This window comes from Benincasa hispida, chromosome 11, assembly GCF_009727055.1.
Source record: "Benincasa hispida cultivar B227 chromosome 11, ASM972705v1, whole genome shotgun sequence".
Lineage (NCBI taxonomy): Eukaryota > Viridiplantae > Streptophyta > Magnoliopsida > Cucurbitales > Cucurbitaceae > Benincasa > Benincasa hispida.
In genome coordinates this window covers 56,139,454-56,166,402 of record NC_052359.1, presented here as the reverse complement: position 1 = coordinate 56,166,402, position 26,949 = coordinate 56,139,454, and the positions used below count along the sequence as shown (strand labels likewise).

At 35.9% G+C, this 26,949-nt stretch overlaps 1 protein-coding gene across 3 annotated transcripts; it reads right to left on the bottom strand.

The window, feature by feature from the left end:
• Positions 1–81: 81 nt before the first annotated feature.
• LOC120090452 (1,4-alpha-glucan-branching enzyme 2-2, chloroplastic/amyloplastic-like) lies at positions 82–26,949 on the bottom strand. Of its 3 annotated transcripts, XR_005485545.1 has the most exons (23): positions 26,713–26,949; positions 26,213–26,373; positions 23,841–24,088; positions 21,159–21,257; positions 19,987–20,029; positions 16,812–16,871; positions 16,603–16,683; positions 14,666–14,782; positions 14,201–14,284; positions 13,325–13,446; positions 13,042–13,161; positions 12,057–12,186; positions 11,790–11,900; positions 11,353–11,481; positions 10,299–10,402; positions 9,997–10,141; positions 9,521–9,668; positions 9,292–9,392; positions 2,440–2,517; positions 1,707–1,862; positions 1,506–1,580; positions 1,151–1,423; positions 82–262 (listed from the first exon to the last, which is right to left on the bottom strand). XR_005485545.1 is itself a non-coding variant. In XM_039048125.1 (22 exons), exons 1-22 carry the CDS (start codon positions 26,840–26,842, stop codon positions 1,268–1,270), a joined length of 2,598 nt encoding a protein of 865 aa, XP_038904053.1. In that variant the 5' UTR covers positions 26,843–26,949; the 3' UTR covers positions 885–1,267. The 3 variants fall into 3 exon arrangements, 2 of the variants coding, with proteins under 2 accessions (XP_038904053.1, XP_038904054.1); XM_039048125.1 differs by lacking the exon at positions 82–262 and having other exon boundaries at positions 885–1,423; XM_039048126.1 differs by lacking the exon at positions 82–262 and having other exon boundaries at positions 1,268–1,423; positions 26,716–26,949.

Here is a 26,949-nt window from a genome sequence, read left to right as displayed (position 1 = left end):
AATTTTTTTTACATATCTGTTTATATCATCGCAATTCAATCATACACATGATATCACACATTTAATATCGTAAAAATTATGTTTAAAACCAATTTAACATTTGCAATATAGACATAACAAACTCCTGTCAATATTTGATATTCAATATTTAAAAACGATATGTAGAGGGTGGTACTCCAAAATCCAAATTAATTAATTAAAAGAAAATCTTCGGGCAAATTTTCCGGCAGAGACCACACAGCCACATGGAAGGATATCTTTACTGAAATACGAAGTGTCAGAGCAATAATTAATTCCTTTACTGAAGAATCACGTGGGGGTTAAATGCCCTAACTTTGTACCAACGAATATAATCAAAACATTACCTTTCCTCTACCACACAACTAAAATGGTATCTAAATTAAATTAACAGTTAAATCACTATTTACAAGTTTAGTTCATACATTTTAAATTGTCTAATACACACAGAAATTTAAAAAAAAAATGTTTAATGGTTCTTCAAAATTTAATTTTGTATCTACTAAACCCTTGAATTATCAGTTTTGTATCTACTAAACATTTAACCTTGAGTTTAAAAAACAATGATTAATGTATTGAATACAAAAATTAATGAATCTGTGAATTCTAGAAAAGAAATGAGATAAGTTAGATACCTATTTGATTTCATTTGAGAGCGCATATGACACAAATTGAAGGTTGAAACAACCTATTGAACATAATTAAACTTTAAAAACCAATTAAAAACAGATTCGAAGTTAAAAGTCTCATTTGAAAAAGAAAATATTGCTTGTTTTTTTTCCAAATTCATCGAAAACATCCCTAAGAATTGAATAACAAAACAAGAAAATAGGGTACAAAATTAAGGAAAATACGACCTTCAGTGATTAGAGTCGTTACTGAAACCAATCAATTAAAAGAAAGGAAAGAAGATTATTACAAGCTTGAGAAAAGGTGAAGTGCACAACGTATTTCCTTATAAATTAAACATGACTTGGAAAGGGTTTTATTTAATTGCCAAGAATTAAATATAATTGCCAAAGAAAAGAAAAGTTAAATAAAACTATACAAAGAAAACATCTACTACTCATCCTCTGAACTTGTCTTTACTTTATGCATATGAAATTCGTTGCATCGAATAAGAGATTATTACCTTGTTAGCTGTGTATCCAATTTAGCTACCAGAATTGTCTCCCATGCCCAAGAAGATTGGGTATCGGTTCGATGTCACTAGAATTGTTGAACCATCTTCTTCATCACATCAGAAACTCTACTCCATTGAAGTTTCAGTTTCAGGTTCAGGTTCAGTTTTGGTTTCTTCACCCTGCACAAGCTCAGAATCATCTGGTGCAAGCGCATAAACCACAGCCGTCCTGGAAGGAGCATATACGAGGAAGGAACGAGGTCTGTTATCATAGTTTCCCTCCTGCAGAAGCAAAACAAACTATATGAATCCAAAGCCTATTCATGGATTCAATCTATTTAAAAACAGATGTTAAGAGTCTCACAAATGAGAAGTATTCGGCAGAATGATCGAGGCGATTGAACCCCCCGAACAATGCTTCGTCCGAGTCCAAGACAATCTACAACAATGCAAAACAAATGCCTCCTTATTTATAGAATTTGAACAGATAAAAAGGAATTAACTTTCAGGAAAATCATGGGGCCAATGTATTTGTTTAATACTACACAATACATCAATACAATACCTTGTATTTTCCAGGCTTTAGGCAACCCACTCGGTAGTCGTAATAGCTGTTACTCCAATGGAAATTGAAAACGAAAACCAGATCCCCCCTCTCGAACACAATGATTTTATCACTGTCGTCTTTTCGAGAAACATATTGGTGTCCAGATGTCATGAACTGCAACCACCGGTTAATGTTTATTATGCATATTTAAAAAATTTGAAGCCAAGTACGATGGGTTATTACAGATTTCCAGGCATATGAAAGTCGGAGACAGAAAACAAGCCAATTTCGAACCTCTAATAAAAAGATATTTTTTAGACAATTTAAGCAGATAAGAAAGTGATTATTCAACCCAATAAACTTTTCCCAACTCTGGTGACAGAAACGTAAAGTTTAGGTAAAATAACAATTTATATACCGGTTGTATCAAATAAAACTCTAAACTAATAATTGCATCAATTCAAACTTCGTAAGTATATCAATTTACACCTACCTTTAAATTTCGTTTAAATGCCTAAAGTAGTATCATAAAGTAATCTAATTAGACCATTTTATTAATATTACTTTTGAAATTGTCAATGCATCAATTTTTATACGTATGTAGACCTCTTCAAATGTTGGATTAACAAAATGTATCTAAAAAATATAAAACCTTTCAACAAGATGACTGGTCAATTATTGGATGGGATTTGAATTTTACAACCCAGAAAGGAATATTAAAACATAGGCTTTATAAAACTGAAAAACTTACGCCAAATGATTCTTCAAGATGCTGCATGGCCCGGTCAAATTCTTGCATACCACGGTATCTTAAATAATCTGCATCTCCCTGCACGTATAGAGTTTAATGTCAGTATAAACATGTTTGTGAAAAATATACATTCAACTGGTGAATTCTTCTTAACTGGAGCACATTTGGTGACTATGATTAGGATGCATCTCCCCCAAAGTTTTATTAGATATGCATACAACGCTTTGCCTCGATACAAAATATATTAAAAATGGAAAAAAGAGAGAACATTTAAAGAATATCAGACGACTGTATTTACATGTAATATATCCACAGGAAAATGTAATTACTGTTTTTTTTCCATGAGTCCACAAGCATTTGATAAAATAATGTAATTACTCAAAAAAACAGTAGTAGATTAAATAATAATGTTTTCAATGCAAAATCATCATTTAAAATAAAAGAAATATTGTTCTTAAAAAAAAAAAAAAACCATGTGAAATTTTTTAAAGAAAATGAAAGCTAAAATGATATTGAAATAACATTCCAATGTTCATGAAAAAAAATAAAAGCAATTTGCACGGAGGCATCAAGAAAGCTTTAGATGTTTGGGAATGAGAATGTGAAATTCCACAAAACAATATAAATGATACTTGACAAAAAGAAAAGGAAACCTTGGACCCTAACAGAATTTAAGAGAATTTCAAGAAATCAAAATTTGTAGGCCACATTTATTACACACGAGAAGTTAGAGAGCACAATCAACTTGAGAATCATTTAGAGAATAGAACCTGGAATTGGAAATAAGATTTCTAAATTTTGGTTTTAACTAAATATTAAGGATCAGGATCAACATGAGTTAAAATTTAATTTAATTACTAGAAACCTAAAAGCATGGAATGCATGTCTTAGAGTAGGCATAATTCTTTAAAATATAAAATTTACTTTAAACTTAAAGTTGAAACGAACACAACTTTAATTAATTATTAAAGTATTTTTAAGCAAGTTATTAGTTCAATAATGGATATTTCTTCCCTCAATAATAATTAAGGTTATAGTTCTATTGTTAGGGTTTTCCATTATTGTAAATATCTTGTTATTTTTTCCTTTTCTATGCTTTGTACATTTGTATATATTCATATCTTTGGTGAATGAATAGAGTATTTTGATTCTCTCCCAAACCTAAGAGTTTTACATGGTATCAGAGCCCTCTAAACAAACTTAGGGTTTTCTGAACCTTACGGTTTGAGAATTTAGAACCCGTTTGTGTTACATCAAGGGTTGTGTGGAGGAGTGAGTTTACACTTTTGCTCACAGTCGCCGACATTAGAAAAAAAGGGTAGGACACCGCCCAGTCCGTCAAGGAGCCCAACTGCCGACATACAGAACCCCAAAGTCCGGATTCCATCTGACCAACGCATGAGGCTCACACGCCACTTTTCCCTTCTGCCGTCGCGTGTGCACCATCTGTTTCAGTTCGTCTTATGTGGGTTTCTTTGGTTTTGTTGGCTTTTCTTGGTGGCGCGTTTGTTTGGGCTATATACTCACTATTTGTAAAGATATCTCTTTGATAAATTAGGGTTTGATTCTCCTCTGTCCAATATTTATTTTTTTGAGGTAATGACTGATAAGAAACCAATAGTCATGTCTGAGATGGTTCCTATGGTGCCAAAAGTAACTGAACACAAGTTGAATGGATCCAACTACTATTCATGGAGATCAAATGTTCGCCACTTTATTAAGAGCATGGAGATGGATGATCACATCACAGAAGACCCACCGATTGATGCTAATAAAAAGATTTGGTGGCAGGACAATTCAAGAATGCTTCTACAAATCAAGAATTCTATTGATCGTGAAATCGTTGAACTAGTAAATTGCTACAAATCAGTCAAGGAACTATTAGAATATTTGGATTTCCTCTATTATGGGAAAGAGAATATTAATAGAGTGTTTGATGTTTGTAAGACTCTATATCAACCTGGTCAAGGAGAACAATCTCTTACAAGCTACTTTATGGAAGTTAAAAAAACATGTGCGAAATTCAATGCCTTGATGCCAATCAGCACAGATCCAAAAGTTCTAATGGCTCAACGTGAAAAGTTGTTTATCATGAGTTTTTTAGTAGGCTTTGCACCTAAATATGAGATGGCCAAAGATCAAGTGTTGTTAAGCTCAAATATCTCATCGTTGGAAGAAGCTTATACTCGAATTCTTCGTACAGAGGAGACACAAGCAGTTATGTCATCTAATTCTAATAGTGCTTTGATTAGGCGCACAAATGATTATAGAGGTAATAAGAGGATTGAATCATATAGCTTCAAAGGTCGAGGAGACACAAGCAGTTATGTCATCTGATTCTAATAGTGCTTTGATTGGGCGCACAAAAGATTATAGAGGTAATAAGAGGGTTGAATCAAATAGCTTCAAAGGTCATCCCTATAACCAAAGATCATTTTCTGCAGAGGAGTTTGCTAAATTTCAACAGTATCAAAAGTCATTGAGGACATCATCTTCTACTCCCATTACGGCCATCGCAGAGATAGGTCACATTTCTAAATGCCTTCTTTCCTCCACGTCAAAATGGGTCATTGACTATGGCGTTACAGACCATATGATAGGTAACCCTAGTTTATTCTCTAACCTTTGTACATCTACCTCTTCACCTAATGTCACCATAGTTGATGGAACCTCCACTCCTGTTTTAGGATCAGAAACCGTCCATCTTACTGAATCAATTTCTTTGTCATCAGTTTTAAATTTACCACATTTCTCATTTAATTTGATCTTGGTCAGTAAACTCACTCGTGATCTTCATTGTCTCTCATTTTTTCCTAGTTATTGCTTATTTCAGGATCTTACGACGAAGCAGACTATTGGTAAAGGGCGTGAATTTGGAGGTCTTTACATCTTTGAACCACAAACACCTACAACCATCGCATGCTTTAGCATGTCGTCTCCCCCTTTGAAGAGCATTGTCGTTTTGGGTCATCCGTCTATCTATGTGTTGAAGAGTCTTCATCCACAACTTCAACATTTGTCTTTTTTGGATTCTGAGTCATGTCAGTTTGCTAAATTTCATCGTTTGAGTTTATATCCTCGAGTCAATAAACGAGCTAGTGCTCCTTTTGAATTAGTCCATTCTGATGTTTAGGGCCATGTCCTACTGAGTCCAAAGGAAGGTTTAGGTATTTTGTTACATTTGTCGATAACTATTCTCGTGTTACGTGGTTATATTTAATGAAAAATCGTTCTGAGTTACTTTCTTATTTTCGTAACTTCCATGTTGAAATTCGAACTCAGTTTAGTGGTGCTCTTAAAATCCTACGGAGCGATAATGCTAAGGAATATCTCTCATGCACTCAAGTCTTATTTAGATGCCCATGGAATTCTTCATCAATCTTCTTGTGTCGATACTCCATCTCAAAATGGTGTTGCAGAACGAAAGAACCGTCATCTCCTTGAGACAGACAGAGGTTTGATGTTTCAGATGCATGTTCCAAAATCCTTTTGGGCTGATGCTGTCTCCACAACTTGTTTCTTAATAAACCGCATGCCCTCTTCCATTCTTAAAGGTGAGATATCTTTTCGTACTTTATGTTCCAAGCAACATTTGTTTCCCATTCCACCCAAGATATTTGGTTGTACTTGCTTTGTTCAGGATGTTCGGCCTCAACATACCAAGCTAGATCTAAAGTCCTTAAAATGTATTTTCCTTGGTTATTCCCATGTTCAAGAGGGGTATCGGTGTTATTATCCTAGTCTAAATAAATATTTCGTCTTTCCTGATGTCACTATTTTTTTAACATTCCTCATTTTTTTCATCGCTGTCTTTCTCTTCGAATAAGAGTCATGGGTAGCATAAGGAATTAGAGGATGATTTCCTTGTTTACACAGTTATTTCTCCTTCCAATCCTCTTCCTGATTCATATCTACCTGTGACTACCTTTACTCTTCCACCCATCGTTAAGGTCTATACTCGACGACAACCTCTTTTAGTTCCATGCCCTGTACCAAAGACTTCTTTGTCTCCTTCGGTTCCATGCCCTATACCAGAGTCTTCTTCGCCATTGGATCAAAAAACGAGTGATGATCTTATTGCTCTTCATAAAGGTAAACGTACATGTGGTCATCTTATTTCCTCTTTTGTTTCATATAACAATTTGTCGTCTTCCACATGTTCATTCATTGCATCTTTAGAGTCTGTATCCATCCATAAAATTGTTTATGAAGCTTTGTCTCGTCCCGATTGGTGTGCCGTAATGGTGGAGGAGATGACTGCCTTAGATGATAATTGTACTTGGGATTTAGTTTTTCTCCCTGCAGGAAAGAAGACTTATCAATTGCAAATGGGTGCTTGCGGTTAAAGTCGATCCTAATGGTTCTTTTGCTCAGTTAAAAGCGCGCCTTGTAGCGAAAGGCTACGCACAAAATTATGGCGTTGACTATGTTGATACTTCTTCTCCTATAGCAAAAATGACATCGACAAGGTTGTTTATTTCATTAGCTTCAATTAATCATTGGCCTTTACATCTTCTTGATATTAAAAATGCATTTCTTCATGGTGATCTTCAAGAAGAGGTGTATATGGAGCAACCATCAGGGTTTGTTGCTCAGGGGGAGAATGGAAGGGAGTGTCGTCTTCGTAAATCTTTGTATGGATTATAGCAAAGTCAGTCAGGTGATTGAAAGCTTTGGAATGCGGAAGAGCATGTTCGATCATTCGATCTTTTTAAAGAGATCTGAGGGTGATGTCATCTCGTTAGTCGTATATGTAGATGATATTCTGATTACTGGTAATGATACTTTAGGTATCTAGTCCCTAAAGACCTTTCTTCATAGTCAATTCCATATAAAAGATTTGGGCATGTTGAAATATTTCTTAGGAATTGAGATAATAAGAAGCAAGAAAGGAATACTATTATCACAGGAAAAAAATGTGTACTCGACTTGTTGACTGAAACAAAGAAGCTAGGGACTAAGTTTATTACCCCAACGATGCCCAACTTACCGCTCACAAAAGATGGAGAATTGCTAAAAGATCCTGAAAGATATAGGAGGTTAGTGGGAAAACTTAAATACCTTACAGTAACTCTATTCAATGAGTATTGTGAGTCATTGCATGTCGTGCCCTACAGTTGATCATTGGGCTGCATTGGAACAAATTATGTATTTTCTGAAGGTTGCTTCTAGGCGTGCTTTATTATATAAGGATTATGGTCATATTAATATTGAATGTTTCTCAGACACCGATTAGGCAGGATCTAAAAAAGACAGAAGATCAATATCAAGGTATTGTGTTTTTGTTGATGGTAATTTGATTTCTTGGAAGAGTAAGAAGCAAAATGTGGTGTCACGTTCAAGTGCAGAATTAGAATATAGAGCAATGGCACAGCCTGGTGTGTGAATTGATTTAGATATATCAACTCCTTGTTGAGTTGGGATTTGAAATCACTACCGACAAAGTTGTTGTGTGATAATCAAGCAACATTTCATATTGCGTCTAATCCAATATTTCATGAAAGGACTAAACATATTGAAGTTGATTGCCATTTTGTACGTGAGAAAATTCAACAAGGATTGGTATCTACAGGATATGTGAAGACTGGAGAACAATTAGAAGATATCTTCACGAAGGCATTGAATGGAACAAGTATAGATTATCTATGTAACAAGTTGGACATGATTAACATATATGCTCCAACTTGAAGGGGAGTGTTACAGTTCTATTGTTAGGATTTTCCATTATTGTAAATATCTGGTTATTTTTTCCTTTTCTATGCTTTGTACACTTGTATATATTCATATCTTTGGCGAATGAATAGAGTATTCTGATTCTCTCCCAAACCTAAGATTTTTACATATTGTAATTACTATATTACATAGAGGAGAAAGGAAAAAGGAAAGTCTAGCCTTACTCAGTAAAATATAAATTATTTAATCATTCCATGGCATGGTCAAGAATATAATTAAAATACACACTATATGATAATTAAAAATATTTGAACTCTTCCTCCCAATCATATTGCAAAACCAATTATATTCATACGTGACTTAAGCGGTTTAATCCTTCTGTTTCAACTTTATTTATAATCAAGAAACTTGCTAGACATTAGAATTATCATCCAGCTATTTGATAACTTTTTTTTTTTTTTTTTGGTTTTTGAAAATAAACTTATAAATACTTCCACCTATTGATATTTTTGTTATCTACTTCTTAAGAATATTTCAAACTTTGAGCCAAATCCTGAAAACTAATTAAAGTAGTTTTAAAAAACCTTTTTTTTTCAATGTTGGAATTTACTTAAAACTCTAATATTTACTTAGGAAGACAAAAACCATGATAAAAGAATTCGGATAAAACAAACACAATTTTAAAAAACCAAAACAAAAAATCCCATAGTTACAAGTGGAGCTTCATAATTTGAGTTCTAACATTTTTGCACTACCAACTATCAAATTTGGGAATTCAAGGCATCTCAAAACCAATTGGCAATTAGAGGAGTAACTCATGTATCTTATAAAGATTGTGAGGTCCCTATCTTTCCAATTAAGATCCTCAACATGACCACTTAAGATGATGCATCTTTGAGTTTACCATTCTTGGGTTGAATCCCTTTTTTTTCTTTGGATCCAAGACCTTTGGACTTCCTAGATTCAAATACCATTATAAACATGAGGTTCCATCCTTAAACTAATTGGTAATAAGGGAGCAACTCATGTATCTTACAAAGATTGTGAGATCTCCCTATATTTCCAACGTTTGATTCTCAACATAACCTATGTATGAGACTTGAAACACATCATAATCACACTCTTCAATAAAATATCATCTTAAATTACAGAAGAAAATATGAGTTGGCAATCACTCACCAAATCAAATCTACGCCGACATTTATCATAACTAAAGTTGTTTCCAGGAATTACTGCACCACCAGGAAGATGCTGATCGCCCCTTGGAAAATCAATCCACTCTGAAAGGATGATATTTGACAATGATTTTCCAGAGGAGATAATAGAGTTACACGTTGATCAAACATGATACTGCCAGATAGTGAATGATTTATATGAAATATAAAGACCGAGCATGGGAGCATCTTACCAGGATGTCCAAATTCATTCCCCATGAAATTCAGATATCCTTCTCCACCCAATCCCATGGTAATAAGCCTTATCATTTTATGCAATGCTATTCCACGATCAATTGCAGGAGTTGATGGTCTGTCCAAAGCCATGGAGTCATACATGTCCTGGAAAACATGAATATAAGAGACTAAGCAGCAGAAACAGAATAACACAATGTCTTTTCTAAGACTCTTCATCAATATCAATATGCAAAACTTCTGACTTCTGAACTAAGAGATTCTTTTCCTTGAGAGGATTTCTATCATTTAAACTCAATTAACACGATTTAACCCCCAAGGGCATGCACATGAAAAGAAAATGATGAAATAAAAAAACTTGAACATGCCATAGGAAACCAATAATACTAAACCAACAGGTTTAAATTTCAAGTTAGCATGCCCATCAATATTAGACATGCTCACAACATAGGAGTTCAGGACGATGTTTATCGACCTTGTCCATCAACCAAAATGCAACTGTTTTATCACCAACAAGAGCTTGATCATGACTTTCAGCATATGCAACGCACTTCTCTAACCACCTTCTGTTAACAAGCATGTGAACAATATCACCCATTTCCCAGTCTTCATCGCTTTTCCTACACCATACATAGAACTGGTTAAAGTAGAGCATCTCATAAGCTTTTTATGTAAATTTAGGGAAACTGCTTTTTCATTGTACTCGTAATCAAGAAGAAAATTTCAACGTGTGTTTTTAGCAAATTAAAAAAAAGTATGAGGAAGAAAACAACATACTTGAGAAGCTCAATCCATTTATCAGCAATGGCCATGTGCAGTCGGTAATCAAATCCCATTCCACCGTCTTGGATAGGAATGCAAAAGGTAGGCATTCCACTGACCTGCAAAATTAAAATTTGGCCTTATATGACAGGAGTACTTTTACCGCTTTAGTGGTCAAACCAAGTGTTAAGAATCTAGGTTATCTTTTAATAAAACAATTACTAATTCCTTTCCAAAAAAAAAGGGAAATTATTTCAAATGGTAAAACTATTGAAAATATTTAATACAATTTTAAAACTATCAATGATAGATGTTGATAGACACTGATAGACTTCTATCAGTCTCTATCAATGTCACGGATAGACACTGATAGAAGTCTATCAGTCTCTATCAATGTCACGGATAGACACTGATAGAAGTCCATCAGTGTCTATCAGCATCTATCATTGATAGGATAATTCTAAAATTTTGCTATATTTGTAAATATTTTGATTCATTTTTCTATATTTAAAAACAACCCAAAAAATTTTCTTTCAAAAAATAAAATAATTACTAATAAAATTTTTTAAATTTTGCATATAGAATCAGCAAAATTTTACCATGTAACATGAATATTTGAGATATTCAAAAAATATGAATATGTAATGATTGGCAGCGCAGTTTTCTCTCGGTTCAATCTAACGTCAGTTAAAGGGCACCCATGGAACATGCGAGGTCTACTCCTCTCACAAAACTACCCCTTGATATTGCTTACCTGATGCCTACGACCCCTCTGTTTAACTAACCTGATTTTCCCCGCTTACCCCCTTCTTACAAATTTGACCTATTAAAGGCCCATCATTACTAGCAAAATATCTTGTCCTAGTAGAACTCAATAAATCTCTCTCTCATCATTACCAAGCCTTGGAATGTGTTCGGCCTTGGTGAGCCGCCTTGGTAATGGCTCAGTGAGTATATCCACCGGGTAGCACATATTTGAATTGAACCATTTCATCATCTGACTGAAAAGGTTTTAAAAAATGCTCTAGATACATACATGGTTACTTTATGATGAATTCAAAAAACATACATCTTCACCAATTGTGACAGCCTCGGGATAAAGCCCATGAATCATATCATTCACCAGCATCAAATACACAACAGCATCTACATCTGTAGCAAATCCAAAGTACTCACTGTAGTTTCCAGTAAACCCTACCTGAAGCACCCACAAAGAAAGAGAGAGCATCCTTGTCGTAAGCCAAAGCATAAACGTAATATTTTACAAATCCTGACACGGTAAGCAATAGTAGCCAAATAGACTGCAACGGTTTGCCATATCAAGAATAAGAGGTGCGAGAGCTGCAGATATATAGACAAGGACTCTTAATCCCTTTTTTTTTTTTTTACTTTTGAACAGGAGAATGCTATTCATAAGCTGTTATAACCAGCTTTCTCAAGGAAAGAAAGCCTTGCAACTCGCCCATCTTGTGAGATAAGTTCCCTGACCCTCATCGAATAAAGTACCTCCAAGCCATGATGAGTGTACATCATTGAGGTCACACCATCAAATCTGAACCCGTCAAACTTGTATTCTTCGAGCCACCATCTTGCATTTGATAGTAGAAACCTCAGTACCTAAATCAACGATACAGATGGATGAAACCTTAGGTTATGTAGAGACATGACTTAAATATAAAGGGCGTAAGCCAAGTCTACCCACATGTACAGTGATACCCACTCGATCATTTATAATTCCAAAGAGAGAGAGAGAGAGAGAGAGAAATATCTTACTTCCCAGCTTCCGTAATTAAAAAGTCGAGAATCCCACATCCAATGATAACCACGTGACCCAGAATGGAAGTAATGGCCATCAGTGCCATCAAACATGTTTAGTCCATCCAACACATTCTTTGACGCATGACTGTATTTGTATCAGATACGCATCAATAAGAAATTGTGGTTTTTTTTAATAAAAAATTTGAATAAAGAGGGAAAAAAGAACTTGAAAGAATATTCATCATCAAGGACGTAAAACAAAGAATGAGATAATGGATTTAAATATATAGCCAAAGATCTAAAAACTATGGTCAGACTAAATGTGTCTTGAAAGTTTTACATATATTGAAGTACGAGGAGATACAGAAAACAAGCTCAAACAAAAGGACACCAAAACTAATTCAAAAAAGGGACAACAGTACAGTAAAAAAGCCATAATTTCAAAAAGGCCAAGCAACCAAAGCCCAAACAGAGACATTAATCCTGGCCACCTCTAAGCCTCTTTACCCAATCTCTCTACTTCTCAAAAACTTACATTATTCCTTTCCAACCAAGTATCCCAAAAACCATTGGAGTTTTTATTTTATTATGATCTTTTTATAACTCCAGGATCCTTTGCTGTACATTCTATTCTATCAATGAATGAATTGTCATCTTGCCTATTAAAAGAAAAATTCCATAGTAAACCACAAGATCAATTGATTAGACCCTGCCTGCATAAACTGGCGGGAGTTATAGTTGATGAAATTAATTTTTCCCAGTTCTTTTGCATGTCATCGCATCATTTTAGAAGAAAAGTGGCCAGAATTACCTGACGCATGCACACATTCCCAAGTGATACAAAAAGAACTATTTGATCCTAAAAGACTAGGTAACAAATACTAAAGAATCTAAAAACAAAAGAAAAAAAAGAGAGAAATACTCTGAAAATGTAATGTACTAAAAATAAAACAGAGTTTCTAGTTCTTTTCATAATCGTAGTCTCTTTTACTTCGTTTACCTATGAACAATATCCATGAGAACAAGCAACCCGAGCTCATGAGCTCTATCAATCAATGATTTAAGTTCTTCAGGGGTTCCACAACGACTGCTAGGAGCAAAAAAGTTGGTGACATGGTACCTACATTAAAATACCCAAGTTAGCAAATTGAACCCAGGGAGATACAATACGAGGTGATGGCAATAGATCTGAAAATGCTGCATATCATTTATTAACAAAATTGTACCTAAAAAGAACTCCAGTATAATTTAGAAACATTAGCATATAATAAACATGAACTAACCCAAAGCTAGCATAATAAGAATGCTCTTGTATAGCCATGATCTGGACAGCATTGTATCCAAGCTTCTTAATGCGAGGAAGGACATCATCTCGAAAGTTTGCATATGTATTTATAATCGGTTCCTACAATTCAAGGTTGAGCATATCAAGACGTGAATGAAGAATGTTGTACAGTGGCAAAACATAAGGTCAAACGTAAATGAATATGTAAACATCCATTTTTATTCTAGTATTTGCCAAATTAATCATGAAGCAATCCTCAGGTAGCTCCATCTTTCTTTCTCCATTCACTCCCTTCTTTGACCTTTTCCAAGTTCTTAGGGTATTCCCCCCTCAAAAAAAAAAAAGAAAAGAAAAGAAAAGAAAAGAAAAGAAATATATATATATATACTAATACTAACAATGACAACAACAACGACAACGACAACAACAACAACAACAATTTAAAAGAGGTCATGCTTAGAGGTCTTTTGAAGGCACTATCTATTAACTCCAGTGGCATGTGGTTTGTTGCATTAGTCTGGACCTTTTTCAGTTGAACCAGCCTGTTACTAAGCTCAGTTGCAAGGTGAAGTTTCTATCCATATCTTAGCATGCCCCTTGGAGGTAATCCAAAATGATGGATGGAAGAGATGTCAATTATCTAGGGGTGGGAGATTGAATCTCAGAAATTCTGTGCTTTCCGGTGTTACTATCTTTTTTCTTTTCTTTTTTTTTTTTTTTTTAATAAAAGATTCACAATTTTGATTCTTGGAGGATTACTCCCCGAGCCTACTAGGCTACATCAAGAACAAAAAAAGACAGAAAGGGATAATAAGCATTTAAACAGAACACAGAAACTAGAAAGTATCGATCAGAGGGAACAAAAGATGCTTACCGTACTACTCATACCAACATGGCTCTCATAAATTCTAAGTGATATTGGCTTTTTTGGCTGAGGATGTTGAAATACGTACTTTTCCTACAATGACAGTACAGTTTAGTAACATAAAGCAGTTTGCAGCCTAGATGTAGAAAGTCATACAGTAAAAACTATCTAATGCGCAAACAACTCTCACTAAATAATGATGTTCTAGTTAAGAGGATTTTCTGAGATATGATTTCACTAAACAAGTGAAAAATTTAAGCTACGAATTTTATTCCGCTTTGATAGAATATCACTAAACTATAAAATATATTATTAGCCATTCATTTTGGAACACTCCCATGGTTTACAAGGTATAATCTAATGTCAGTTGTATATTTTCCCCAATATTTATCAATATCGGCAGAAATGTGGTTCCAAAAGGTTTTCTATACTTGCCTGAACGATTATAAGATGTGGTAAATTTATGAACCATACCTCTTCTGGTGGATCATAGTATATGCCATTGTACGGTATTTCACCTGGAGCCTGTACTGAAAACTTGATCCAAGCAGGAATCGAATCTTTGATGCCAGAAGGAGTATCCATTCGAATCTACAAGCAGCAAATATCAAGTCATGAAACAACGAGAACAAAGTTGTTAATAAAGGTTGTACGGTAAGACGATTCATTTGCACATTTCTACATCAGCAAAAGCTAATTCGATTGGCCCATTGTGTTGCATCCTGTGCAGCCTGTAGGAGGGTAGCAGAGTCCTTTTCTTTGGAGTGGTGATCGTAGTTTGGGATTGAGTTTTTTGAGGAGCTTGGTCTTGACTTGGCTAGACACAAGGGTTGCAGAGAGATGATCAAAGAATTACTCCACCTCCCTCAAATAAAAGGAAGCTTTTTGTGGCAAGTCGGGTATTCATTGTTTTGTGGAGTCTTTGGGGAAGAGAAGAATAATAGCACTTTCGAGACCTTGAACCTTCTCTAAGCGATACCAGGTCCCTTGTTAAATTTATAGTTTCTTTGTGGGCTTCGGTGACAGTTTTTTATAATTGCCCGTTAGGTCATTTTTTAATTATTACTTTCTTTTTTATTGGAGGCCCTTTTTGTAGTTGGCCGTCGTAGATAAGTAGATAATAATTAATAATTCTGCGTACTATTTGACATGAGGGTTGAGGTCCAGAACAATCTCCATTCCTGGAATGAAACTAAGAGAATTTCCCCCCCCCATGCATATTTTCTTTTCGGAGGTCAAATCCCATCAGAAAAATAGTCATTCCTAAACTGACAATAACACGTCCATAAGAAAGAAAAATAAAAATATGCTAAGGGGGTGTCAACCTAGTTGAGATGCGCGGGTGCATCTCCTGATCCCGTATCTTGTATCGATCCTATTCAAGTACACATCTCTTGTACTTTCTTTTTATGAATTAATAAAAAGTTTATTTCCTTTTCAAAAAATAAAATAAAATAAAATAAAAATAATAATCAGTAAAAAAAACTCAAGCTAATGCTCAAGAGAAGGAAAGACTAAAATATAACTGATGTCGGGAAATTAGTGTTGTGGCTGTATTTTTTGTTTTTCATCCCATTTTTTTTATTAGTTTTCTATTAAGGGCCTTTAGCTGTTTCTACATCAAGTGTGGGACAACGGCAAACTATGCTACAGATGAATGTTTCAACCATGGGATTGGTTAGCTTTAGGTGCATCTTCCCTTAATTGTTGAAAAGATTATTGAACATCAATATTTGATAATTGCTGGCTCTGAATTGCCCAATTAAGAAAGGCAATTCAGCAAGTTGTTTTCAACTATTTTAAACTCATGGAAATTCAGCAAGAGGAGAGGTACACATGACAAGCCCCAAAATAGGATGCCACATCTCTTCTCATTGGTGTTCCATCTGCAAGAATAGTTCTGAATCACAAAGACAGTTTCTCATATCATGTGAATATGCAATTCTTCTCTTTTCCTCCTCTGGATGGTTGATGGCTCTTGCTTATTGCATCACACCATCTCTCCTAGGTTTTACCGGGACATCCCATTTAAAAAAGGAAAATAAGCTTTTCTGGATGCACAGGGCTTTTATATGGCCAACTGGCACGAAAGGAATTCAAAAAGATATTTAAAGAGAAGGAGCTTCCTTTTGATATGCTTTCTGATGCTAGTCTTTTGGTTATTACTTGGTGTAAATGCTCCCTCTTTTCTATCGCTACAGCTCTCTTCTCTCTCATAGAATTGGAGATTCTTTTTTATAACTCCTTTGGAGTGGGTTCTCCCCCTTTCTTCGGTAATTTCATACCTTCGATGAACTTGAGTTTTATTGGGAAAAATTACATTTGATTTAATTAAATAAACGTCTCCTAGAGGCTAAAATTCACTTATTATTTTCCTTACATAGTTTATAAACCATCTTGAGAATACATACCTTCACGCGAGAACCATGGGGAATGGCTGGGGAACCGTCCGCATTATTGGGCAAAAAAATTTCCCAGACACCAAACTCATTCTGCACATACAAAAAACATAATTGTAAATAGCATTCTAAATCCAAAGAGTACTAAAATATGCAGTAAGGAGAGAGAGAGAGAGAGAGAGCATGATAAGTAGTTGGAATTTGCAACAAAGATTGCATACCCGGCTCATAATATCTGCATTAGGATTCCAATTGTTGAAGTCTCCAATCAACGCAGCTGACTAAAAGAGCATAACAAAATTTATTTTCCTTGAAGTTCATCAAAAACATATATGCTCAGAAAAACGACATTGAAAATGACCAGAAAATTGCTCCAAACAACCATCAAGACGTACTGTTTTCAAATTAAATGAAATTTGTTTGGGTGTAACTGGGAAATAGTCTTCTGCTTTCAGAATAAAAATTCAGTAAATACATGTTTTCACGACTGTTTACATAAAGTTGCTTTTCCATGGTTTATTTTCATCGATAACTTGTCTTCTGAAGTATATTGGAGTTATTTTCCTTCCAAAGTAATGTAATAGGTTTTCTAAGTGCAAATTTTTTAAGGAGCTTCTCAGAACTTCCTAAAGAGCCGAAAATGAAAGGGGGCAATTGGTTAAGAAAGCTGTCTCCCAAAATCACCGTTGGAATTTTGAAGATTTTGTTGATTCAACTGTTCTAAGGAGGTTCCCATTACCAACGCAACCTGAACCAAAGATTTTAAGGTTCCCACGCAAAGTCATTGGCATTGCAGTAGAGGAAGAAACAAACGACGAAACTTGTGTGTTATGTGTATAGACAAATAAGTCAAGAAATAAGAAACCGGAACTCCAAATCCGACCCTTGTGATGAGTCTTCTTCCCAAACCCCACAGGACTCTACCCGTAACCAACTCCCTTCATTTTGGCCCCATGACCAGCACAACCAGACCAAACTTTGGTTTTCTTCATATTATTTTTCCTTTATCCAACCATGCCCAATTTTCAAACCAACCAAGCCCAATCTTTTAACACAATAAACTCGGCCCATTTCCAAATTTGAACTGACGGGAGCCTCATTTGTTCAATTGGGCAGTTTCTCCTCAAGGGAGGATTAAATTTTCATTGGGAGCTTAGTCATGGAAGCATTTGAACTGTGATTCCAAAAAAAGCTCATTGGATTGCTACTTCTCCAAATTGGTGTGTTCTTTGCCAAAATGACAATGAAACCCAGCTCCATCTCTTCATTTGCCCTTTGGCAGACTGCGGTTTCTTTTTGGAAGTCTATGCTCATGGCTATCAATTGCCACCTAGCTCTTCCGGGAAATATGACCACTCTTCTAGAAGTGGTCCTCATGGCCATCCTTTCAGCAATGAAAAAGAAATTTTACACAATTGCTTCATCAAAGCTTTCTTTTGGCACATGGCTTGGACACAATCATTGCATTTTGGGGATAAAGCCACCACCTTTGATGAATTGTTTTATCATCTTACCTATATTGCTCTCTTAGTGTAAATTACACTCTCTTTTTAGATCATACAATCTCACTTCTCTTATTGTCTTTGAAGTGTTTTTTATACTTCCTTTGACCCTTTGTTTGCCCTCTTTTGTAATTTCACCTCATCAAATGAATTTGTTTTTTTTATAGGAAACAGAAGTGTATATTCCACCAAAAAAACAAGAGAGTACAACCAAAAGGCAAAGGTTGAGACGATCCCCCCAAAAAAACAAAAAATTATCGAAAAAGAGCCTTCCAGTTTAAAATCATGGAAAGACTGTAATTACAAAAGAATTTGATATAATTTGTACTCCACCACGAGGCTGAATGTTGAACAACCAACCAAAAAGAATTAAAGGAGACTATTTATCTTCAAAAACTTTGTTGTTTCTTTCATTCCAAATGCACCAAAGGAGCAAACGAGAGGCACATCTCCAAAGCACTCTACCCCTACCACCATAGGCAAAGCTATCCAAGCCTTCAAGCATCCAGTCGTCAACCTGATTAGGAAGGCAGCCAGCCAACCCAAAAATCTCAAACAGAAGGGAGCACCGCTTCTTGGCAAACTCGCAATGAAGGAATAAATGATCAAGAGTTTCTGCATCTTTCCAACACAAGCAGCAGAAGGAAGGACAACAGGAAGCTGTCTTAAGCTTCCTTTGAAGCTTTTCTTGAGTATTTAAGCTCCGATAAGCGAGGACCAAAGAAATAACTTCACTTTTTTGGGTATTTTGTTCTTCCACACAAGGTTAACCAAAGGAAGGGCAGAAGAAGAGGTCCTCTTGGCACTATTCAGAAAGGCAGATTTCGTAGTGAACTTCCCCGAGGCATCAAGCTTGCATTTGAGACAGTCAGGATGATCAAGAGGCATCCAAGAGTTTAAGACTTCCAGAATAGCCACCATGTCACCCAACTCTCTATCGAAAACCCCTCTTCTAAGCCCCAAATTCCAAGAAAGGCTGGAGGCACACCAGCAATCAGCAATCACAGCCTCCTTTTTAAGAGACCAAGCATTTATCAAGGAACTTCATCGCGAGGGGAAGAGGATCACACCGTCCTCCTAAAATCTGACCGAGTTCCCTGTTTCCCACAATAAAATCGGTGAATTTAAAAAACTGATCTCTATACTTTAAAATGGTAGCCCAAATTCTAGACTTCTTTCCATTCCTCGGCTGCTTAGAAGACCATCCGAAAGGGTCAACTCCATAAATAGCATCAACAACACTCCTCCAAAGCGCATTCTCTTCTTGACCATAACGCCAAAGCCACTTCATAAGGAGGGCAGCATTCTTTTGGAGAAGGGAGCCAATGCCAAGACCACCAAAGATGATGGGGGAGGAGGCCAAGCTCCAATTCACAAGGTGCGGAGTAGGCTTACACAGACCTCCAGTCCAAACGAAATCTCTAATGATCTTCTCCGGGCGGATAATGACACTGATTACGGCTTACAAAAGGGAGAAGAAATAGCAAGGGATAGTGTTGATGACCGATTGAACTAACGTAAGTCTTCGGGAGAGAGACCCCTCGCCTTCTTTTGAACTTGTCCTCTATAGCTATCAAGCTTCCTTGGCAGAATGTTTCCCATCAAGAGGGAATCCCAAGTAATTTTTTTAGTACAACAAGAGGGAATCCCAAATAATTGAAAGGGAGAGTTTCCACCTTACAAACTTGGTGGCAAAAACCCCACATCGTCAATAGCAAGATTTAAACCAAATGAAATGAAGGTTGATGTTTCTCACTAATAATAATAATCATCATCATCATCATAATAATAATAATAATAAATATTAAAAATTAAAAACTAAAAATTTTAAATTTTAAATTTTAAAATTTTAAAAATCTAAAATTAAAAAAGGGTAAGGAAAAACGAAACTAACCATGGCTCCTGGTGCCCATTCCCTGTACGTGATACCTGTGGCACTGAAAAAACCAATTGAGAACAAATTTAGGAACCATATAAGAAATTTATCATGTATGGTTCTTTACATAACAATGAATAGGAAAAACGAGGTGATGGTCCTGCTATTATTATTATTAACATATAAAACTACAGAAAGAGGGGGAACTAGTGGATAAGAAGTGTGAGTGGGGGGCCCTTTTATTAGCTAACTAGTAGGTGGGAAGGGGTGGGGACCTAGTGGCTATTTGGATAGCTGATGTAAAGGAGAGATACTCTCTCAGGTGATAACCTAACAAATGGGAGAGAAGGCGAAGTCTCTAATTTTCCCATAGGCTTGAACTTCTATGTACTTTATTAAACTCTATCACAATGACAAGGTATATATGAATGAACTTGTTAAAGATACATTAAAGTAAAATAGATTAAATGATATTAATGATAAAATGTAATGATAATAAAACGATATTTACCAAGAGCAAATATGACGAAATTATATTAGGAAATATGAAGTAAATATATGATGAATGAGTCAAAAAATAAGCTTCACCAAAAATGACAAAAAGAGTCTTAGCTATAATAGCCTTCACATGACCCTAGGTTTATGGAATAAGTTTTTTTTTTAAATAACAAACAATGTCATTGATGAATGAAAAATAATCCAGAATAATACAAAAGAGCCCTATCGAAGGGAGTACAAAACACGGTTTTTGAAATAAGTAGATTTATAGAAATTTTTTATTTGATCTAAAAAACACCACTTCACAATACTCAACAATGACTCTCATGCAACTGCTGATTGGAAGCACAATATACTGAAAATAGGAGATGACACTCTATAATTTTTTCCTTTATTTATTGTTCATAAGTTATTTCTCATATTTCTGCATACTTGCCTACTTGGTCTGCTTATTTCCCTGAGACTGCTGAAATATCTATATGCCTCTTGCAATACTTTATTTTTTGTGTATAAATATATTCTCCATACAGCAGCAGTAAAAGAGTAGATAAAAAATTATTGTTCTAAGAATCCAGAGTTTATTACATATAAAAATTATGCCAAACATAAGGAGTTCTCAGTTCAGAATAACTCACACTTCAAGTGCTGGTGAGAGAGACACACAGACAGCACATAGAAACCAAGAAAGTTACCTGCGTGTGAAACCAAACTTTTCATAGCCACGAGAGAATGCCTCTAAACCACCTTCATTCTGGTCAATAGCCTCCCTCATCCTTCTGTACTGTTCATATCTAAATATATATAGAAATGGTTAAACTTTATCCAGCATGCTATGACTATGAGAACACACCCTAGTATATACATTACAAGAAGTGCCAACCTAGGCGAAAAATGGGCAGTTAAGGGGAAAAAATAGGAATGGGATGATGCATATAAGGAGGGGAGAATACCTACTATAAAACCAAATAGATTACAGATCACATACCTTAACTAAACCTTTGGCATTAGATCTTCAAAATGGACTCTAGGAAGGTTCCTATTATAGAGAACTCTAGGAAGGTTCCTATTATAGAGATCTGCAGTCCATAGTCTTGATGGTTTATAAACGATTATGATCAGTCTCAATCCTCTTCCATAATGAAGTCAAAGTTGATCTTACGAAACAAGAACGCTCATAGCTACTTGATTATTATAGAACATTTTCATATGACCTATGAACAACTTTAATTCTACTATTGCTTTATTTAATCACTATCATAACACTAAATCCAGCTTGTGTACTGAAAATTCTCATGGTGTGAATGTAGTATTTCTCCATGTTACCAATTGACATGGGTACGGCCCTACTTATAATACTACATGTAAAGATTACAAGAAAACAGTAGAGAAGGAAAGAAAGAATACCCATAAAGTATTTACATAAATGAATTTAATGAATAGTTAATAACTCCATTACTTGGCTGGCCCAATTATAGGAAAGCGAAGTAGTTAATAACTCAATTACTTGAAACCGCACATTATTTCTTATTATGTTAGAGAGCAATATGTGTTTAAATACCTAATTTTTTTAAAACAGCCTCCATGTATTTTGTTGGCATGTTTTCTACTTTATTTTTTATCTACATATTTGCCCAATGCATTGCTAGTCTTGAGTATTACCAAATTTTTTATATACATATTTGTCCAATACATTGTTGGCAACCACATCCATCGTTTCCCTATTGGAAAGGGCACGACGGAACTCGAAGGAGAATGAGCAAGAGCTCCCTGTCTAAATGAGAAAATCTATCACAAAATGATTTTTAAAAGAAAAATGATACAACCAGGGGAAATAACCACAAAGAGGTCTCTCCCCTACCAGTGATCTTCCCAGAAATACGTCTCTCTCCCATCCCCCGCCACACAACAGACCCAAGGAACAAAAGCAGGGAGCTCTTTCGAAATATCTTTCCAAAGATTCTAGTAACTGTCATTAATCCCTTTAGCCACATCCAATCAACTCTGCGCAGCTTTTAATCTTATCTTCCTTGCTATTGATACCCATGACACAACAGTTACCCTTGTTTATCTTCAAGCCCGACATCTCCTCAAAGAAAGCAAGAACATGATTCAGCATTGAGAAGGAATTAACACTTCCCGAGCAGAAAAAAGGGTGTCATCCGCAAATTGAAGATGGGAGAGGGGAACCTTATCCTTACCCATCTCAAAGGACTCAATTAGGTTACCCTCGACACACTTAGTCACCAATCTGCTAAGCACATCCACAACAAGGATGAAAAGACAAGGGGAGAGGGTCTCCCTGCCTCAGACCTCTCCACGTCGTCACATTACATCTAGGGCTCCCATTGATAAGAAAGGAGTAGCTCACATTCCTCAGGCAACTCCACTCCACATACGCCACTTATAACCAAAGCCTTTCCTATCTAAAACCTTATCCATAAAGTTCCAATCCACATGGTCATAAGCTTTTTCAAAATCGATCTTAAACAACACCCCTTCTTTCTTTCTAGGTCTATAGTCCTCAATCGTCTCATTGGCAACAAGGGCTTGATCCAGATTTTGCCTCCCTGCCACAAAGGCCCCTTTTAGAGATCTTTGGAAAGACATTTCTTTTTATCTCCCATCCCTTCTTATTTGATCCAGCATTCTACGGTTGATGGGGGGAACATACTTTTAGGAGGATAAGTGGGTAGAGGTCAACATACTTTTAGGAGGATAAGTAGGTAGCGGTCTCTACATTTCTCTGCCAATAACATTTGTTCTCTATGAAAAATTGTTTGGTGGCTAGCATTCTAGTTACTTACGAAAAAGTTTGCTTATTAGTTTGGTGTTTGTTGGTAATTTGACTTTACATTGTGAGTATGTTAGTTGACACCGTAAGTAAAGGGGCAGGGGGCATTACATGTTGATGTTGCTTCTCCCCTCACGTGTGCTACCTTTGTGAGAGGGAAGGGAGGATCAAACCCATTTATCAATGCACTGTTGTGTCGCTGCTTCAAGAATTTTGGGCTTCACCTAAGAATGCTTCTTCCAACCCTGAACCAATCATGAGAGATCATCCTTTCCAATGAAATGTGAAGTCCTTTAGAAAAATGCAACTAAGGGGATTATTTAGAAAAGTTTCCAAGAGAGAAACTATACTTTTCGAGGATACTTCTAAAGAAAGTGAAGGAACTAGGGTATATATAACCCAAAGTCTCTTCCAGGTTCCTTTTCAAGATACTTTCTGTAAGTATAATTTTTCTTTTATTTAATAACAGGTGGATGAATTTTTAGAATCCACTTGGTTTCGTTCAGGATTATGCATTATTGCGTGTTGTACTCATTCAGGTCTAATAGAAGTGTTTCCTACCAAGGATGACAAACAAACTTACCGGTAATCAAGATGTCCTCTGTGACTCAACAAATATGGATCTATATCATAGATTCTCTGTCCACTGCCAGGTGGAGGAATGGACCTCATGGTGGTTTCAGCCTTGTTATTTTTTGAAGGAATTGATATCTCCAGTGCTCCTTGATCACCATCAGTATTATCTACTGGCAATGATTGAAGATCTTGATCTGTTTCTTCCTCTGTCTTCTCATCAGCTTCTATTGTTTGACTATCTACATCATGAAGCACCTGAAACAAAGTTACAGACAGAATGAGGATAACTTATTGAGAAAAGAACAGAAGTGATAACGGAAGTAAACACGAGTATAAAAACAAAAATACAGACATGAATTCAAAACAACTAACAGACAGAGGACATGTTTGAGGAATGATTTTAGAACGGTTAAAATCACTTTTGTCATTTTTAAAACCACTCCGTAACATGCTTTGATTGATCTGAAAAATGGTACGAGAATCGTGTTTAAAAGTGTACATCAAATATTAAAAAAGTTTTGAATGATCAAAAGACGTATGTTTGGAGGGATTTTGAAGATAAAAGTGATTTTAACCATTTCAAAACCACTCTCATACAAGCCCAAAAGCTATCCTAATGAATGTCCTTAGAGTTGAAACTACAAGACCAGCTGGCTGTTTTCAGCATTTTTGTTTCCTTTTTTCAGAAGAAAGGCCAAAAGTAAGTAATTGAATGGGCCTATATAATAGATAAATTAACCAACAGTACTAATACAGGGCAAGGATGGCTAGATGGCCGAGTAGTAGGACTAATTCTAAAAAGGCTTGAGGAATTGAGATTCTAAATACACCCTTATAGATTTAAAACTGCTCACCTATAGTTAGAATCATATCATACAATTCCAAGAAGTTAACAAAAAATCTAATTGCCTATGATCCTTACGATTAATATTTGATTGTAGACTTTTTTAATAATATTTTATTGATGTGAAGGACAAATACAAAAAACTTCAAAGGTTTAAAAAACAGCCCTCTAACTGGAAGCAATCAAGAAGGAAAGTGTTGGGCATCCAAAGTGATCTCACCTGCAAAACACACGAGAAAGTACACTACACAGAGAGATGATGCAACCAAACACTTTTATGGTATAGTTCTTCAATATGCAGTGGGTTATTTCAGCCGATGAACACCATAAGACACAGGGTGATATCAGTCACAACCTACCTGCTATTTGAGAGAGTTGGACCTCTCCACACAACAAAACCCTCAAAATATTCTACACCAACAAATGGCAGTCCAAACCCCTACAAAAATGCTCCACACAATAGACGACTAGACCGTACATCCTTGCACAACACTCACGCACAATCCACATTCTCTGCCTCACAAGCTAACCATTTCTCCACGAATTGCCTTTCCTACCTTCCACGCACATGTGTGCACAATTAGAGGTCTCACAGAAAGTGGAAAGAAAAAGCTTTGGAAGAAGAGCTCCAATAATCAGACAACAGACTCCAAAATCCTAACCTCATCTTGAAAGGTCCTTCCATCCCTCACAAAAGTGCGCACATAGACACTAACAATAGCTTTAACCACATAAATACTTGGAGGGTGAAAAGATATTAGATCTATTTTTCGGGGTATGTCCAAATTAATAAGACCAAATGACCAAAACTTTCTTGTTGAGTTGAGACTGGTGAGACCACAAATGAGAGAACTCGAGGTTCCGGTGATTGATTGAGGGAGAGGCACGTCAATATTGAAAAATTCAATCAAAAGAGATTCCACCAAAGAATTGAGAGAGACACCACTTCAAAAACAAGCGGACAGCAGTCATGGCAAGAATTGCTATGAATGTACATATTATGTAGTAGGTAGCAATTAAGATATCTCTCTTGAACTTTGTCATGAATGTTAAGCCTCCCTTGGCGATAGTACAAACAAATACTTTAATTATCTCTTAGTACCGGCACTTTCAAACTTATAGCTAATTAATTAGATACCAATGGAAGATACCTATGGCCACAGTCACTCAATTTTTTATTTAGGATGGACGACCATCCGAAGAAGGTCCAACTTCAATCTCGTAATTGAATTTCTACTATTGGAATGCAAATTAATACATCCACCAAAACAAAAAATAAACTTCCTGCTTATTTCACCCATTTCATACCTCCATAATACCATGTAAGCTTCTTTCATAGCATACCATCACATGTCCATGCAATATCCCCGTCAATCAACAATGTGCACAATACCTATGAGTGACTATAAGGCCGTGGCTTCTTAACAGCAATTTGGCCCCCAATATCGTAAATGGTTTAAAATCTAAATATCAGTTTAAATTACACTTAAAGCTGTAACAATCTCAATAAAACGAATAACATAAATATCGCTAACCTGAGGATCCTCGGAGACTGCACCGGAAGTTTCAGACTGCCCGGCCAAAGTCGAAGATCCATCGCTTCCACTCCCAGGAACTAAGGCCTTGTCAGAAGCAGCAGTTGCAGTCGACAACACCGAATCAGAATTATAAGTAGGCTTGGTTACAAAAATCTTCCCTGCAAACAAAGAATCGCTTCAACTCCATGCAGAGAATAACAAATCTTATGAAACAACGTAATTAATTTCGCAAATACGAACTGAAGTTCATTAATCACTCAATAGCTTGCTATACACCCCGTAGTGATAATTGATAACCAATCCGCAAAATCTAAACATTTAACATACACATACAGCCGACGCCAGTGATCCAATCCCAACCTTACAACGCACATAGACAACATTTCGCAGCAAAAGCAAGCAAACAAGAAAACAAAAGTGGAGCTCGGGAGTCTACATCTCAGAAAAGTGTATAAAAGAAATAATAGGAATGAAAAGGCAAAAAGTGAGGCGTGTACTACTAGCAGAGGAGTCCTTCCTCATGAAGAGAGACAGCGGCACCCTCCTGTCGCCATTGAAGGTGGAGTCGGAGCACTTGCACAGCGGCAGAACTGCATGGAACCGAATCCCTGAGATCGTATAAACCATTTTTTGCCGACGAGAGAGGAAAAATTGAATGAGAGGAAGGTGATGATGATAGATAGAGCGTGAAGAGAGTTAAGGGGGAAAAAAAATGTACTAGTATTCAGTCGCTC

What these genes read in the sequence shown, in the direction of transcription:
- LOC120090452 (XM_039048125.1), bottom strand. Translation starts at nt 26,842, where the DNA reads ATGGTTTATACGATCTCAGGGATTCGGTTCCATGCAGTTCTGCCGCTG. An exon ending in CTCATGGATATTGTTCATAG is followed by an intron (nt 12,187 to 13,041) that starts GTAAACGAAGTA and finishes ATACAAATACAG; the next exon opens with TCATGCGTCAAAGAATGTGT. An exon ending in TTAATTACGGAAGCTGGGAA is followed by an intron (nt 11,901 to 12,056) that starts GTAAGATATTTC and finishes TCGTTGATTTAG; the next exon opens with GTACTGAGGTTTCTACTATC.